This window comes from Plectropomus leopardus, chromosome 20 (genome assembly GCF_026936395.1).
Source record: "Plectropomus leopardus strain MGB_pleo_1.0 chromosome 20, ASM2693639v1, whole genome shotgun sequence".
Taxonomy (NCBI): domain Eukaryota; kingdom Metazoa; phylum Chordata; class Actinopteri; order Perciformes; family Serranidae; genus Plectropomus; species Plectropomus leopardus.
The window spans coordinates 26106267-26123873 of NC_142195.1; the positions used below are offsets into that span (position 1 = coordinate 26106267).

The 17607-nt window shown below is 35.9% G+C and overlaps 1 protein-coding gene across 3 annotated transcripts in view; it reads right to left on the reverse strand.

Annotated features, from left to right (window-relative positions):
* LOC121960152 (uncharacterized) overlaps positions 1 to 17607 on the reverse strand; it is an 88228-nt gene that overhangs the window by 52420 nt on the left and 18201 nt on the right. For all 3 annotated transcript variants that reach the window (XM_088070589.1, XM_088070587.1, XM_088070588.1), the window contains exons 2-3: positions 13052 to 13159; positions 8757 to 8887 (exon numbers count right to left, since the gene is read on the reverse strand). Coding sequence is in view for 2 of the 3 variants with exons in the window: in XM_088070587.1 (XP_087926713.1) it covers positions 8757 to 8887; positions 13052 to 13159 (239 nt within the window). In the remaining variant the exon portion in view is untranslated. The remainder of the gene's footprint in view (positions 1 to 8756; positions 8888 to 13051; positions 13160 to 17607) is intronic.

The following is a 17607-nucleotide window of genomic DNA, read 5'->3' on the forward strand; positions in this document are numbered from 1 at the left end:
GGGCTCCCGTCACCCTGTTTAACATGAAACTGTCCCTTCCTTGAACAAACACAGTGATGTTTTCATAGATACACACAGAGCTGAACAGCTGATCCACGGCGAGTGATTCACGCTCCCTGTTTAAAGTCAACAGCGGCCAAATATTCAAAACTCCCCACACGCCACAGAGGTGATCATGTGAACGCAGCAGGATCAAACCACTGTGTACTGTATCTTTAGGATTACGTTCTGCCATTCAACATTGTTATCTACTGTAGTAAAATTACTTTAAAACTACGAGTATATAAAGTAGGAGCAGCTGCACAGAAGGAATCACAACGGTGGGATGATCAGTCCGAGTAGCACTATGGTGATAGTTTGAGTAAGCACAAGTATCAGTGATTATACTACACTTAAAGTAATACTTGTTGCAGTAATAGCAATAATATCAATACCAGACATATCAGTAGTACCAAGAGTAGACACAGTACAAATGGAGTACCACTATAAAAAAAGGGGGACAGCTGTATCAGCAGTAACTATAGTACTGTGCAGTACTAGTAATAATTTAAAGGTGCTAGTGGTAGAAGAACTGTTATAGTATAAGTGTCAGTGTTTGTGCAAGTTGTACTACTTTGTGGTAGTGATAGTAGCCTACAAGAACCAGTCATACCGCTAGGAGCATCTGTGCCATAGTAGCACCAATAGTTGTGATAGTATTACTTGTTAAATTAATCAGTGTAGAGGTGTAAAGTAGCAGTGCCAATATAAGTAGTAAAATTGTAGCAGTACCAACAGAAGTTGTAGATGAAGGGTTGTAGTGAGTATAGTATTTGTAGTAGTACCTGTGTTAGTGCTTGCTACTAGTGCTGATAGTGGTAGTAGAAGTAGCTGTACCACAAGTCGATGATGATGTACCATAGTAGCACTAGCAGAGGCACTAATAATACTAGTTGGCATAGAAGTGTAGTACTAACAGCAGTACTAATAGCTATATCAGTAATTGTGGTGGTATTAATTTAGTACCCTACAGCTGCTATTATTAATAGCAGCATAGTAGTAGAGTTGTGGTAGTAGTACTAAGAGGGGGGAAAATAAAAACAGTATATCTGTCCACAAACTACCACAGTCAGGTGGAGATGCTCGCTCAGGTAATACACTGCAGTCAGACCTCAGCGTGTAATTGTACACGCGTCCACTGGGAGGCAGTACCTCTCTGTTACTGCGTGTGAGGACAGCAGGTGAGGGAGGCAGAGAAGTGTTTTGTTTGTGAGGAAGAAGAGGAGGCTCATCTGAGGGACGCCTTTGATGAACTCGCTGAAGGAGTGACATCAACATGTAGAGAAAGACAAATGAGCGGAAATGACACAAACAGCGGCAAAACAACACAAAGGCCCTCTGGGAAATACATTAACGCTCTGTTAATGAGGTTTTCAAGGAGCCCGACAGACTAAAGTGAGGACGGAAATCTGAAGAAAACCGAAAAGATGACCTCTGATTTACATTCACTCTGAGCTGCTGGGACAAAGGAAAATATATCTGAAGAAAATGTCTGATGACAACAAATTCATTTTAGAGGTTTATGGATATTTTACAATAAATATGGAACTTTTTAATCAGGCTAATAATATGGATAATTTCAAAAATCAACGTGATAAATAAACTTTTACAACTTACAGCTTGCTCAGAACAATTAATTTAGATAAAAGACGTTGGTCGATAAGATGTGATCTGGTCAGTTTATCTATATTATATCTACATTTTGATGACTAGATATCATCTTATATTTGGGTGATATCATAAGTGTCATCGTTTTCTGTTTTTAAAGGCTGTATTGCAGTAAAGCAATATAATTTTATGAATTTTTTGGGACCTGTTTTTGTATTACTTTTATAACACTAGTGCAACATGTTTGATGACAAATTCAAGTTTCCAGAGTTGGATTCCTGCTGTAAAAATCCATTAATTTAAATTAAATTTGTTTGATAATTTCAGATTAATCCTTTCTTGCTTTGATGCACTTTATATATTTACATTTTCTGTTGGCTATTGTTTAAAAAAAAAGATGAAAATTGTATTTATTTATTTATTTATTGTTGTCTGAAGCATAAATTATATGCTCAGCCCAGACAGGCTGACAAACCACCATAAAAAAGAGCGACCAGAAACCACAATTGTGTGTGATTTAAAGATATATTAATAATTTTTAAAAAATTAAAGATATGATTCACCTGAGCAGCAACAGCATTACCATAGCAACCTACAGGCCATTTTTGGTTCAGCCCTTGGAAGTCTTGTTCAATTTTAACTGATAAATTTAACTTAACTCTAGTGGAAATATTCATCCTTAGGCTCAATGTTGAGAAGAAACGAACATCTTGAGAGGAATCTCGAGGAGATTTCAAGACTTTAAGGCTTCATGCAAATTACCTATTTTGTCAGCTGTCAATCATAATTGATCTTAACCAATCACATGACTTCATTAAAGCGGCGCGTGTGACAAAGGAACATCATCCATCGGTGTGAAAAGACAGTAATTACCAATGTGTGTGTCTGTATGTGTGTATGTGTGTGTTGTTGACAATTTGAAAATGACACACACACACACACACACACACACACACACACACACACACACACACACACACACACACACACACACACACACACACACACACACACACACACACACACACACACACACTGCCAGCTGCCAGTGTGTTCTGATTAGGTGCTTACGTACAGAAACGCGTGAATAGGGCTCCATAATTGCTTGAATGTATGTGACAAACACATTTCACTCCATAATTGCAGGTGAAAAATGTGTGGGTGTGATTTATTTATTTATTTGTTTGTTTTTTACATTAACGTATATCACCACTTGCAGCCCGTCCCGTATATAATTTTCACTGTGTGGAGGTTACACAGGATGTATACACCGTGTGCGTATTTATAGCACAAAAAGAATCCATTTGGATGAATAAAATACACTCCACAGAGTGTTTCTATCAGGGACAGAGGTGATGCTACAGAAATGTATGTAAATTAATGTTAATGTCTTTACTTCAACTTGTGTAATTTTACATATATGCATATGTGCAAATACAAATAAAAGTGTTTGTGAGCGCAAATAAAAGTTACATTTTCTGCTTTCAGCTCCTCCAGTGTGAGGATTTGCTGCTTTTCTGGTGTTTCTATTCATCATTATTATGTGTTATTAATATCTTTGGGGTTTGGGAGTGTTGGTCAGACTGACTTAACCCTTTAAAACCTGAAAAATTGGCTTAATTTTAAAAAGAAAACATGGGAAGAAGGCAATGAGCAATGTAAGAAGAAATGATCAAAACAATTTACAAGAAATAATAAAATGTACAAGAACATTACTCGAAAATTCTTTAAAAATAAATAAATACAATTTAAAAAAAAAAAATTTTAAGTGAAAAAGAAATAAACAACACTTTAAAAAAGTAAATTACCTGGAAAAAGTGTTAAAAAATTGTAAGAATTCTGTAACATAATTTTAAACATATAATTATAATTGCAAATCTACTAATTTCTTGCAATTTGTATTAAGGATTAATCAATAAAAAAATAAAATCTGATATAATAATAATTTTTTGCAGCCTTACCAAGAAAAACATTTTTGTTAATTTGTTGTTTAAAAAAAAGAAGTGAAAATGAAGAGTATGAATTGAGAAGAGGAGTGATGAAAGGATATTTTGGAAAAAAAAACAGGAATAGAAAGGGTGAGAAAGAGCAGAGTGACTTGAGTGAAGATAATAAACAGCTGAGTGAAAGGGAGGAAACCAAGACAAACATCATGAAGCAAGGGAGGAAAAAAGGATGAGAGAAATGCCAGAGGGGAGCAAAAATGTTTTGACAGGGCGAAGAGGAGAAAAGACAGATAGAGAGGGGGTGAAGAAAAGACAAATCATGTTCAGTTTTGTTCTATTACACAACCGTGCTGACAAAAAGACACATAAAGGAACTAACAAATAAAAGACAGAAAAAGAAATTGAAAGACAAGGTATAAAATGAAGAGAAAATAACAATAAAAAACATAATTTGCGACTATAAATCCTCTGTTCTCCTGCCACGATGACCTCTGACCTATGTTGTGCTCTTCCAGACGGAAATTTATTTTTATAGGAAATTCTTTTTATCTACGTAAATCAAGATCCATCTGAGCTTTTCCACCTTGCTGGTGGATTTTATAGTCGATATCATGAGATTTTGAAGATTTGAAGAAGAATGAACAGATTATCCTTCAGAGAAGAAGAACACGAGGAGGAGAGGGTTGGCAGAGTGCAGCTGGGTTTTTTCCAAACTGCCAGTTAGTCTTGGCAGCAGGCTGAGCTCTCCTTGCGTAACCGGACTAAAAACTGTTTCTGTCTATCTATGGGAAAATACCACTGGGAACCACACAATCAGACCTCATCTATTCCTCCAGCGAGTGCTGCGAGTCTGTGTTGATGCGTGTTGAACTGTGCACGTGTAAGTTCGAGCATTCGGTCTATGATCCGCTGCTGCGGATAATAAAGAATGTCCTGTTGTTGTTAAAGGAAGCAGGTCAAGAATTCAAGTTTGTTTTGCTTCATTGGACCTCTAAAGCCCACTTCAGGCCAAAGATTTGTGATGAGACAAAAATGTTATGGAAAGTTGCAGAGAAAAGTTGCAGCGGTGTGAAATGGCCACTCTCAGCTCATTTGATTTGGAAAAAAACTCCAAAAATAAGTTTTTACACTTGCATGAGGTGGTATTTCAGGCGATTTGAAAAAGCCATGTTTCACAAAACTACAATGGAAACACTTTTTTTGGCTTTTCTAGGTCACATGATGCTATGGATATGTGCTTGTCAGCAGGAACTGGCTCCCTCATGATGCAGCAGGAGCTACAAGAGCTGTTATTGCATCACATAACTCTTCAAAAATTGAGCAGATTGGGCCACTTTAGGTTTTAGATGGTTCAAATACACAAAATGCTCTCATACAAAAAGCTTCCTGAGAGAGTCTGAAGATAAACATGACAGGAAATGTTGGCCATAATGAGGAGCTGAGTTTAAAATGTTAAGTGTCAAAAGTCTGTTTTCAGTTTGTGCAACTCAGAAACAAACAAACACATCTTAAAGGGACAGTTCACCCCAAAATCAAGTATCCAACTTTCGTACCTCGTCTTTCTATACTGTTAAACATTATGGTGAGCAAAGACATTACGAAGTATGTATTTTCACCTCGTGTGCACCATCCAATCCAATCCACTGACACTCCCACACCACAACAACCCTGCAGCTAATCTCCTCGCTTTGTGCGAGAAAAGTTTGGTCCGAAACACCATTAAGACCGCTTTAGCTCCACCGCGGAGCCATGACGGTTACCGCTCAGCTGGAATTATGTCCCCACTTCTAACAAACAGCAGCTCAGTTGAGACTGTTTTGTACAAGAAGAGTTCATTTTCACCTTGACAAAGAAACTCAACTACAGCAGAGTTTTTCAGAAGTTTGTGGTTTGAAAGCTGCTTGATTTTGTTAAAGTCAAAGAAAAAAAAACAATGGCCTTATCTGCGTTCTTAATGTTGTAAAGTCGAAGCTTTATCCTGTTTCCCTGCACAAAGCCAAACCCCGTCTTGGCATTACATAAGCCTCCGTTAAAGCCAAGGAAAACCCCGGCAAAATGAAAGCAGGGTGACGTCTTCTTCCAGTAAGCCAGGTGGATATGAGAATATCATGTGAGGCAGGGCAACATGATGGAGCCATGTTAACAGCATTTATTAAGAAACCATTCATCTCCGCTCATTAAGTCTTTGATCCGCGCTGTGACGGGAGACGAACCAGTCTTGGCGATGGGAACCGACGTTGTTGAGAAATTAGGAGATTTCCTGGAAATTCACCAGAATAATGTGTGTGTTTGTGCGTGCGGGTGGGTGGGTGTGTGTCTGCTGGCACACCTTGAATCCCGAGATGTGTTTTAGCTTGTCTCGTCTGACAGAACTGAGACCAGTTGAAGTGTTGTTCTGCCAAACTGCTCGTCATGGCAGGAGTACAGAGAGTAGGAGCGCGCGGGGTGAGGCAGCAGCCACCTACTACCATCTGAACATTTACTGTCAACACATCACACGTTGTAACGAAATCGGGAAATTCAGCAGGAACTTTCACTTTCTCACATTTTATATATAAAGTTTTAACTAGGACTTCAAGCTGTGTCTAACGCTTTTACTGTTTTACCAGACGGCCTGATGTCCTGAATAGAGATTTTAAAGAGATTTAAGGACATCACCTTAGGCCTTGAAAGCTGAAAAAAAAGAAACTTTCACTTCTGAATCAGTTTTAGTAATTTTTTAAAAAAAAAAAATAAAAAAAAAAAAAAAAAAAAAGGTCAAATTTCAGCTTCTTAAGTGTGAATATTTTCTGGTTTCTTTACTACAGAATAAATAAATTAAATTAAATTAAATTAAATAAGATTAAAAAAAAAAGTTTTTAGGACATCACGTTAGGCCTTGAAATCCAAAAATTCGACTGGAACTTTCACTTCTGAATCAGAAAAAAAGTCAAAATTCTCTGATATTAGCTTCTTACATGTAAATATTTTCTAATTTCTGTACCCCTTGCATTTCTGTACCTACTTGCAACCCCACAAGGTAATGGAAAAAATAAATAAATAAAATAAATCAGTACTACTACTACTACAACAACTAATAATAATAATAATAGTAATAAATGAGCAATATCATTCATTGTTGACTTTTGGAAAGACTATATCACAGCTGAAGCAATTAATTCATTAGTTGTCAACTATTAAAAAGAGAAAAACAATTAATTTATTTACATGAATCACCAACTAATTTGACTGATGAAATGGTTTAAGTAATCATTTTTAAGAAAAAAAGAAAGTCAAAACTCTCCGATTTCAGCTTCTTAAATGCGAATATTTGCTAGTTTCTAGCTCTTTGGGTTTTGGACAAAATGAGATATTTGAGGACGTGTCCGTGGGCTTTGAGAAAAACTAATCAACATTTTTCGCAATTTTCTGACATTTATTTATAGACCAAACACCTTATTGATTAATGGACACATTTAACTGAGGGACTAATCAATCTGAAAATAATAAACATACAAAGAATAACGAAATAGTCGAAGTTCAATGGTTCAGATGGTCCCTACAAACGCAGATTTACAGGAGCGAGCACACACACACACACACACACACACACACACACACACACACACACACACACACAAGACAACAAATGCATGAAAGAAGCATTCATTTCATTTTCTGTCTTTTCCCATCTCTCGCTCTCTCTCAGCCACACACACACACACACACACACAGGCAGGATCCTGTTGTTTTCTCCAGCGGAGCAGAACCTGCTGCTGTTATGAGATACAGTGAAACTCCCACATCCGTATTTCAGCTCTGTGACAAAACCCCACAAACCGACACAGAGCTGCCTCCTACTCACATGTTCAAACACTACAGGACATGCTCCCGATTTATATAAGCAGGAGAGTCCAGTTTCAGAGAGAAGAAGTGGCGATTTCTGCCAAAATGCAACATTAACATACATTCTTTAGGGATACTGAGAATATTCTTTAACGAAAAGAACCGGGGTTGGAGACGACTGCAAATTTGTGATTTTTTTGTTTGTTTTCTATTTCATGTATGGTGTTTATTCATGTATATTACTATTACAGTCAAGTCCCCGACTTTATGCTCCTGCTTTAGAAATCACTATTTTGAGAGTCATAAACTTGTTCTTATGAACTGAAATGTATGTCGACCTTTTGGAAAGTTTCTTCAGGATCATATTTTTTGTAATTTCGGAAGCATTACTAACTTTTTATGTTACAGAGTTTTGAAGAAGTGGTTTTTGCAGCTGTTATTACACAAAGTGTAAGGACAATTGTTTTTATGGAGTTTTCATTTTGACCAATTTCCGAACCACCAATTTCTAAACAGCTCATTCTTGAGTCTAAGTGAACACTTGTGCCAAATTTAAGGAAATTCCCTAAATGGTTTGAAGATATCGTGCTCATAAGACTGAGATCGATGCAAGGCCACAGTGACCTTTGACCACCAAAATCCAATCAGTTTGTCCTAGATTCAAAGTGAATGCTTGTGCCAAATTTGCAAAAAAAAACCAAACCTCAAGTCATTCGTGAGATATCACATTTATGAGAATGAGTCAGATGCAAGGGCGCAGTGACTTTGACTTTGTTTTATGACCAAAATCTAATCAGTTTATCGTTGAGTCCAAGCGGACGTTTGTGCCTCATTTGAAAAAATTCCCTCATTGTGTTTTTGAGATTTCACGTTCACAAGAATGAGACAGACTAGGTCACATTGACCTTGACCTTTGACCTATAATGACTGAAATCTAATGTGTTCATTACTGAATCTCAGTGGACATTTGTGCCAAATTTGAAGAAATTCACCCAAGGTGTTCTTGAGATATCACATTCACGAGAATGGGACAATCAACCCGAAAGCTTTCAGCATACATCAGCCTGATAAGAAGAGCCTAAAACGACAAAAACCATCTTTGGAAAACATGTATTTGACGTGTATTCGATTTTTTAGTTTGGTCCATGCCTCATCCATTTACCAATACTGCAGCCAGCCACCAGGGGGCGTTTGAGATGTTTTGGCTTCACTTTCGGGATCTTAATATATGGTCTATTGAACAGACTAATAAAAAAAAATTACGGCTTTGTGTTCTCTCTCATATACTGCAGCTACATACAGAAGCTCCCTTGTGGCAAAAACATTAACGTGACTCACTGTGTGTGTATGTTGCTGAGCTCCTGCTCTGTCCGTCTCTGCAGCTGCTGGAGGTGAAAGGTCAGCTCCTCGCTCAAAACGGCAAATTTCCACAGTCCTCCTCTGCCTGTGTTCTCCTCACACTCCAAAACCTGATCATAAGAGAAGACAGAGAGTTTATAGAAGCTTTGTAACACACCCTCGGGCAGCAATGATGGAGGTAACGGCAAACTGGAGCCCAAACTTTCAGACAGATCCATGATTTTGTGATTATATGAGCTCAACTAGCCATGGCAACTTTATTAGTATCATGCTTATATACAGTGAATATAGCATGCTAGCATGCTTTCCTTGTTTCTAGGCATTTAGAACATTCCCAGTATTTTAGGACGTTTCTAGGATTTTAGGATGTTTTGAGGATTTTAGCACATTTCTTGGATTTCAGGACATTTCCTGGATTTTATGACATTTCCAGGGTTTTAAGACATTTCTAAAATGTTTGTTCATTTGTGGGATTTTAGGACATTTCTAGTATGTTAAGATTTTTTTTCTTGGACTTTAGGATGTTTCTGGGGTTTTAGCACTTTTCTACAATTTCAGGACATTTTGTGGATTTTAGTACATTTCTGGTGTTTTTACACATTTCTAGAATTTTTAGTTTCTAGGATTAGACCTCTCTAGGATTTTCGGGTATTTCTAGAATTTTAGTTGGCCACTTTTGTAGGATGCTACATTTGATGATAGATTTCTAGCATTTTAGGATGTTTCAAGTATATTAAGATGTTTCTCAAATTTTAGAGATAGATAGATAGATAGGTACTTTATTGATCCCGAGGACATCTCTAGGATTTTAGTCAGTTCCAATGATTTTAAGACACTTATACAATTTAAGGACATTTCTAGGATTTTAGAAAGTTTTAATGATTTTAGGAAATCTCTAGGACTTCAGTAATTTTCAAGGATTTTAGGATGCTTTTAGGAAATTAGGATGCTTCTTTTTTAGGACATTTCTAGGCTGTTAGCACTCAAGGACTTTGTGATGTTTCTTGGATTTTAGGACATTAGGAGCTTAGCTAGGACCTCTGTCTGGGGCTGTGGGGGATCCTCCACTGGCACTTTTTTTGAAAAACAATCTTTAATTCTAAGTGTGAATCGCTTTATTTTTATTGTGAGTCGAGGGCCGTAAGTTGAGTTTCACTGCCGGATCTCAGAGAGAAAAACAAAGACAGACACTCCGTAAGTCATCAAAAATATTTAGTCTGGAGAGTATTTGATATGAGAATGTAGCCATGTAACACACTTCAGCTCTCAGTACTCTGATGTCCCTGTCAGACAACATGTTGAGTAAGACAGAAAAGAGCGATGAATCACCATCTCAAAGAGGACAGAGTGGCAGTAGACAGACAAGTAGATTAACAGACAGACAGAAAACAAGAGGTGAAAAGAGACATTGGAGGACATGAGGACAGCGGGTTAAGTTGGAAAAGGTGACGTCTAATCGGGTTGAGTCTGAACTCGTCGAGGTGACGGGGTCCCTCAGCGAGCGGCTGTGGGCTGAAAGACAACAGATCGACTGAGTCACGCTGGCAGAACACGACGATCATCCTCCCCTTCGTCTGTCTGTCTGTGTCCATGTGACTCAGTCTGAGAGACACACTGGCACGATGTTCACACAGAAGCCAAATCTGATCCAGTCCTCAGTGTCCACATTGAAGCTTTCACGTGAAAACAAAAATGTTTTGCAGGTGCAAATTTGAACCAAATGAGCACAAACTACAGGATGTCTCACTTTGGCTCAGTTGACCTCTAAACTTTCACTGTCTCACTGCCTTCCACATGGTGTTTTTAAGTCAGTTTATTTTCTACTTTAGATTTTGTGTCCTCAGATTCATCCTTTATGTCAAAAATAACAAAATTTGCAGTGAATGCAAAGATTTTGCCAATTTCTCTGCCATTATGCAATGGATTGTGGTAAATATAACCCAAAATTACAGGAGTTTATATCTATCTATATCTATATATCTATCTATCTATCTATATATATGTATATATATATATATATACATATATGAAGTTATATTAATTTTCTTTACACAACCCATAATATATATATTTTTTAAATAAAGTTAATGTAATTTGGGGGTTTATTACATTTTTTAATACATTTTTATAAATTTTAATACAATTTTTAATTTTTTTTTTAGACAATTGCGACAAGTAAAAATAATCAGGACATTTTACAAATAAAAAAAAAAAAAAAACTCTCTGGTGGATAAACAATGGAATTATGCCACCTGGCTGTATGTTTCTGCACACCATGAATACATTAAATTTGTAGTTTTCATACGTATTATAATGTTTCTAAAGTGACCTAGTGTACAAGCTGACTTTGTCATCAGGAGGTGGCAGATGGCGTGACAACTAGGCAAGCAGCTTCAAACTACTACAGACCATTATTCGAGATTAACAAACCACAAAACCAGTTGCTTTTTAGTGAGTAAAAACTGCACTCCAGCTGGGATTTTGCCACCAAAGCTATGTATTTTAAGATAAATTATGTTCTTTTCCTAACTATAAACGTGTGTTTTGTGCCTAAATGCGACTACACACACTTTGAACATACTGTTTTTTAGAGTCACAAAAATAGCTATAACCTATTAAATTATATGCCAACTAATTTGATAATTTATTAATCTGTCTAAGTAATTTTATAAGTAAATGTGAAACTTCTCTGATACTAGCTTCTCAAGTGGTATTACTTTTGATTTCATTACGTCTCTATGACAATAAACTGAAAATCTTAGGGTTCTGGACAAAAAAACACATTGGGGATGTCATTTTTCAATATTTTCTGACATTTTATAGATCAAAAACTAAACAATTAATCGAGAAAATAATCAACAGTATTAATAATCATTAAGTCTCTAAAGTCTTTTTTTAGGCAAAAGTTTGACATAAAATACCACTGACTGTAATTTCAAACCGGTTTCATATGACGCTTTTTAATAATTTTACCAGATTTTTGTCAATAAAGACTCCTGAAAAACGGCTTTTATTTAATAAAGCAGGGGAACACGGTGGATTTGAGCTGTCTTTCTGAACGTGGCCTCAGGACAGATCAACAAGGGAAAGAAAAGCTACAAAGAGGAGCTGACAGTGAATAACAGAGAGGAACACAGATTCCCACACAGAAATGGAATCAAGCGAAACACATAAAGAGAAAGCTTATAAAAACAAATCCTGCACAAACCGTTAGCAGGAATGCAGTTAAGGCGGTATTGAGCAATTAGCCCTGTACCCTCTAGCAAAGATTCACATTTTAAAAACATCAGGTAAAAAAAAAAAATACTGACGAGTTTCAACGTCAGCAAAGACAGAATGACACTTTGTGGCTCTGCTACAGTGGTGATAATCATCTAACTGTTTTTACTGGAGGCGTCATGTTTCAGATTCCAGTAAAGCTGCTCAGAAACAGATTCTCTCCACCTTCAGGTACATTTGTGGATATTTAACTCATTAAAGAGTAAAGTGTTGCCTTAAAAATTTGTCCAACTGGAAAATGTTACCTTTAGGTCCTGACCAGATTCACCATTGAATACAATTTTGTTAGATGTGGCACCTGCAATGGGATGCTCAAATTAAAAATAATGGAATTGAGGGCACAAAAAAAACGGTAATTATATTGCCCCTAAAATCCGGCCCCTGGAAAATATCTGTATTTTAATTTTAAAAACTAAAACAGAAGCTAATAAAAACTAAAGTAAAACTAAATCTTAAAATGAATAAATAAATTGAATGAGCAAAACCCACTCTGCAAACTAACAGAGACCAAACTGAATTAAAAACTAATTATAAAAATGAAATTAAATAAAATGCACATTTTTTGCATGTTTTGTGCAGTAATTTGTTAGTTGCAACTTATTCTAATTTTTCAACTCGTTTTTGTTTTTCAATTGCTTAATCACATACAATAATAATAATAATAATAATATTAAGAATAATAAATAATAATTATAATTATTATTATTGTTATGATTATTAAAAAATTAATAAAGATGAAAAAGTCTTTTGTTGTAGTCTGTTTAGGTTTGGTTAAATATGTCAACACAAACATGATATTCCCTGTCACGACATATCTTAATTTATTACATTTCACTGGTTTGTAGCACTTAATCAACATAACATTGAAACTACAGGATAAAACACAGTAATAATGGGATGGATCTTGATTTTTCCTGTTTGACACAAAGTGGTTGGCAAGTAAAAAGTAACTTTACATTATAAACGCTTCAGTTTGTGATGATGTTTTAACTTACCTGTTGCTGCTCAGTGAAGGGCGATTGTAGGACGTGAACTTCTATCAGCTGCTGTAGTTTGTCTATCGAAGCAGGGAAGTCCTCTCTGTTTCCCAGAAACTCTGAAGACTACAAACAAAAAGAGACAGACACGGATTACTTTTTATCAACTTTCATCACACTAACCCTTGCACACTACCTCTGCCTCAACCAGCAGCTTTGGCAGCGACCAAACAGAACTGGCAGAAAATTAAACTAAAACACAACTCCTCCCGCATCAGTTCATCGGATCTTACTGGCTGCTGAAAGAAGTGAAAAACTCTTTCAAAAACATACTCAGTCTGCACTCTAGATGCACACTTTGGTTGTGTTTCATCAGCAGGACATTCTGCAGATTGTTTTTCCTGAGAGTCTAGATGCCATCGTCAATCAAGGCAACACCCAACTGGCAAAACATCCTCCTCTGATTCTCAAACAAACGTTTTCATTTGTGTGGAATGGAGAGAAACAGGAAGGGTTGCCCTCCAGACTGAATACGCTGCGTTCACAGCACAGAGACGATGTCCTAAATACCACCACAGCCGTGTCCCATTTGAGATTCAGAATAAAACACATCAGGAGACTGAAGTTTGTCAGCTGGTTCAGTCAGATTCAGACAGAGAAAGGAGAGTTTAAAGTACTATAACAGATATCCCATAATATACAGATGAGCTTCAGTTCAATTCAGATTGTATGCTTAAATTTTGAAAATAAATAAATAAATAAATAAATAAATGTTTGAAAAAACAGAATACAAATAAATAAATATTTAAAAAAAAAATATATATATATAGATAGATAAAACAGTTAATAATAATAATTTTTAATTTCAACAATAATATCAATCATACATCCTGGGTGGGTGGGCAGGTGACACATTCACCTAAATATTTAAAATGTGTTTTTTTCCCACCAGTAAAAACATCAAAGTAGCATACAACTTTTATTTCAACAAAATTTTAGGCATTTCCAAGAAAAAAAAAGATGCAGAAATGGCAAAAAATCATGAAAATATGTCTTTGACTCTTAAATTTCTGTTTTGTGTATGTGTCCAACCCAATGTTGAAACAAAACATAATGCAACTTTATAGCATCTTTCATCATGCATGTGATAAAAATGCACATTAATAATAATATTAAATAGTCCACCAGGTAGTTTACTTTTTTTTCTATTGGTTGTATTTTGACAAGTAACTGTTAAAAATAGATAAAGCCAATCCATAAAAATACCTATATTTAATTAAACCTATCTGGAAATGAACTTCTGTCCTAAAAAGCAGCAGTGCAGTCTGTCAGGTAATAAGAGTGATTGTGTCCTGGAGACTTTCACATCTACCTGTCAGTGTGTAAGGTGAGCGACAGGAAGCAGGGGGTCGTGTAAACAAGCGATCTGCTAGTGTCTACTATGATGGATTGCCTCCCTCTGTGTGGAGGTCACGGCTCAACTCGAAAGTGCTTATTTTTACCACTGACAAGATCAAATTGTAATTATGAGTGTCTGAAAACATTATAGAAGAGATCCCATCAGAGAAATACCCTTTTGTTAAAGAGTAAGATCCTTTCATTTATCTGATAACAGCACTGAAATCGCCAAAAACACCAGACTCATTTTATTTCTTGTGACTTTAAATGAAGTGTGTTTTGCGATATTAAAATTGCTGTTTAATGGTGGCTTTGGCAATGGCAATTTCAGGGCTGTTTTTGGTTAAATTAAAAACATCTTACTGGTCTGTGTTTGAAGGAATCCTTTCCATAATCTTGTCAGACAGTTATGATAAGAATCTGATCGTGTCAGTGAAAAACAAGCACCTTTAACCCTTTGAACCCGGAGCAACATCGCTTTTCTTGTACTGTGTTCACAAGTATTAAAACTTGCGAACGCTGAGCAAATTGGAGCGACTTCTTTCAAAAATATTGGGAAAAAAAGGCAATGACTAAAACTAAAAATGTTCTGCAAATTGCAAGAGATTTAGAATTTTTTTTTAAAGCTAGGGGAAAAATGACCTGGGAAAAGGGAAAAAAGCTTGGGGAAAACTATATTTTTAATTATCATAATTTATAATAATTTATCATTAGATATTTAAAATTATTTTACAAAATTATTAGAATGTGTTGAGCACTTTTCACAGTTTTTTTTTTTTAAAGAAAAACTAAAAAAACATTCTTTTTCATTTTTAAAAAACAAATTTTTAGGTAATTGTATTGTACTTTTTACACATTTCTTACAGATTTTTAGGTAATTTCTGTCATTGCTCATTGTCTTCTTCCCATGTTTTTGCAAGAAATCAAGCCAATATGCTCTGATTTCAAAGGGTTAAGTAGACGTTAATTGACTGTATACACAGAGTGGTTACATTGCAACCTTTTTCAGCTCTGCTGACTGCAGTGCCCTTGCTGAATAAAGGACCTATTTAAAATAATGTTCAGATTAGTCACTTAGACACACAAACATGAGGAAAAAAGGGTCCAGGTTGAAAAATACCAAAGTTATATTTTAAAGCAAAACTGGAGAAAACCTTTAATATTTTCAGTTTGAGCAGCTAAATGTCAAAATGCTGATAGTATATGTTCAGAAATGGTCTATACTGTTCTGAGGCGTTGATAACCACAACTTAAATCTGCAGGTTGAAGCCTCCCGCCCACCACTGTTTGAAACCCATCACAGAGAGCCATTGTGCTGAAGCGGCTAACCCGGGTGGCTCATATGTGTGTTTTTATCTTAAAGGAGGGAGAAAATCTTCATACACATATATATAAATAAAAACTACAGATGGACAGCAGGCAATTAATTCCCTCACTCTCCATATGAGTGGATGCATTCACAACATGAGTGGGCTGTGTGTTCATGACACAGTGAGTCTGTGTTGTCTGATTAAATGCAATCAAAACAAGTCCATTGTGTTTTAATCCCTCTGAGGGAGATTACATGCATCGACAGGAGCTCGAGGGAGCAGAGAGGGATTTCTACTTGTTAGAAGGATGATGGAAGTAAGACAAAATAAAGTCTCAATATGCAGCATTTAAGTAGCGTTTGGACCCAACAAAGTCCTTTCTTTTAAAAAACAGCTCATTATAAAGTAAAATAGTGCCTGGTGAATGTGGGATGCTGTGATTCTCCTTGTTACGGTCCAAATTATGTTTATATACTGCTAATTTGTTTCCTAATTACATTTTGAGGAAACAAATTATGAGTATATAAAGTTGTTTCTATGAGACAGGGTTGTACTGTGAGAAAAACACCTGATATTGTCTAAAGTTTAAAATGAAACTTAAAATAAAAGATCGTTTGTGCTACTTCAAATGATATCTGCATCACTAACTCACTAATTCTCTAAATGTTGGAAACAACAGTATAAAAAATATAAAAACAGAAAAAGCATCTTTTAACAAACACTATGTCTCATGAGGTCTACACCAGTGATACTCAACTAACAGCCTCCTATACAGAAATTAGAAAACATCAAAATTTGGCTTGTTTATCAAAAAAATGCCAGTGGTGGATCCCCTCTGACAGAGGATACAGGCCACAGGTCCTAGCTAAACCCCTAATGTCCTAAAATCTGAGAAATGTCCTAAAATCTTAAAAATGTCCTGAAATCCTAAAAATGCCCTAAAATCCTAGAAACATCCTTAAATCTGAGAAATGCCCTAAATTCCTTGAAATGTTCTCAAATCCAAGAAACGCCCTAAAATCCTTGAAATGTCTTGAAATCCAACAAATGTCCTGAAATCTTAGTAACGTCCAAACATCCTAAAATCCAGCAAAAAAGTCCAAACATCCTAAAAATTTCTAAAAACCTAAATATACCCTTACATCAGAGAAACATCCTAAAACTCTGGAAATATCCTAAAATCCTAAAAATTTCCTAAAATCCTAGAAACCTCCTAAAATCCCAGAAATGCCCTAAAATCCTAAAATGTCCTAAAAATCCTTGAAACACATAAAAAGCTGCTGCGATTGGCCCCTGGACTCCTGTCATTTTACAGAAGTGGCCCCAAAGCAAAGCACGTTAAAAGTTCCTGCTCTAGACTTTTGCGAGCTAAACGTAACTGCTCGACAAAAGACGCGATGTCAAAACCAAGATACAATGGGAGCTTTAGATTATTGACAACCTGGCAGCTGTACTAGACGTGCGGTATGTGCCGAAGGCATCAACGCAGGCTGGCTCTAATTATCTACGACTTAAAAATAATCAAAACTAGGTTAATTGTTGTAACACTTTTGAACCTTTAAAATTAATTTGCAATGATTCTTTCAAAGCAATTATTCAGCCACAAACGTGATACCTGGAATTGGTGAAGAAAACTTTACACTTACGATGTTTTTAAAACAAAAAAAACTTTTTTAAAGTTAAATCCTAACAGTAGTTAGGATACACAACAGCCATGAGTTATGGTTATTTCGTATCCTAAGTTATTCCAAGGATTAAATTACATAAATTATTCAATAGGAAAGCCTTAAATAGACTAAGTTGAGTATTTTTTTTCATTACAAGGACTTTAAAAGGAACAGCCTTTAGATAACTGTCCAAATACAT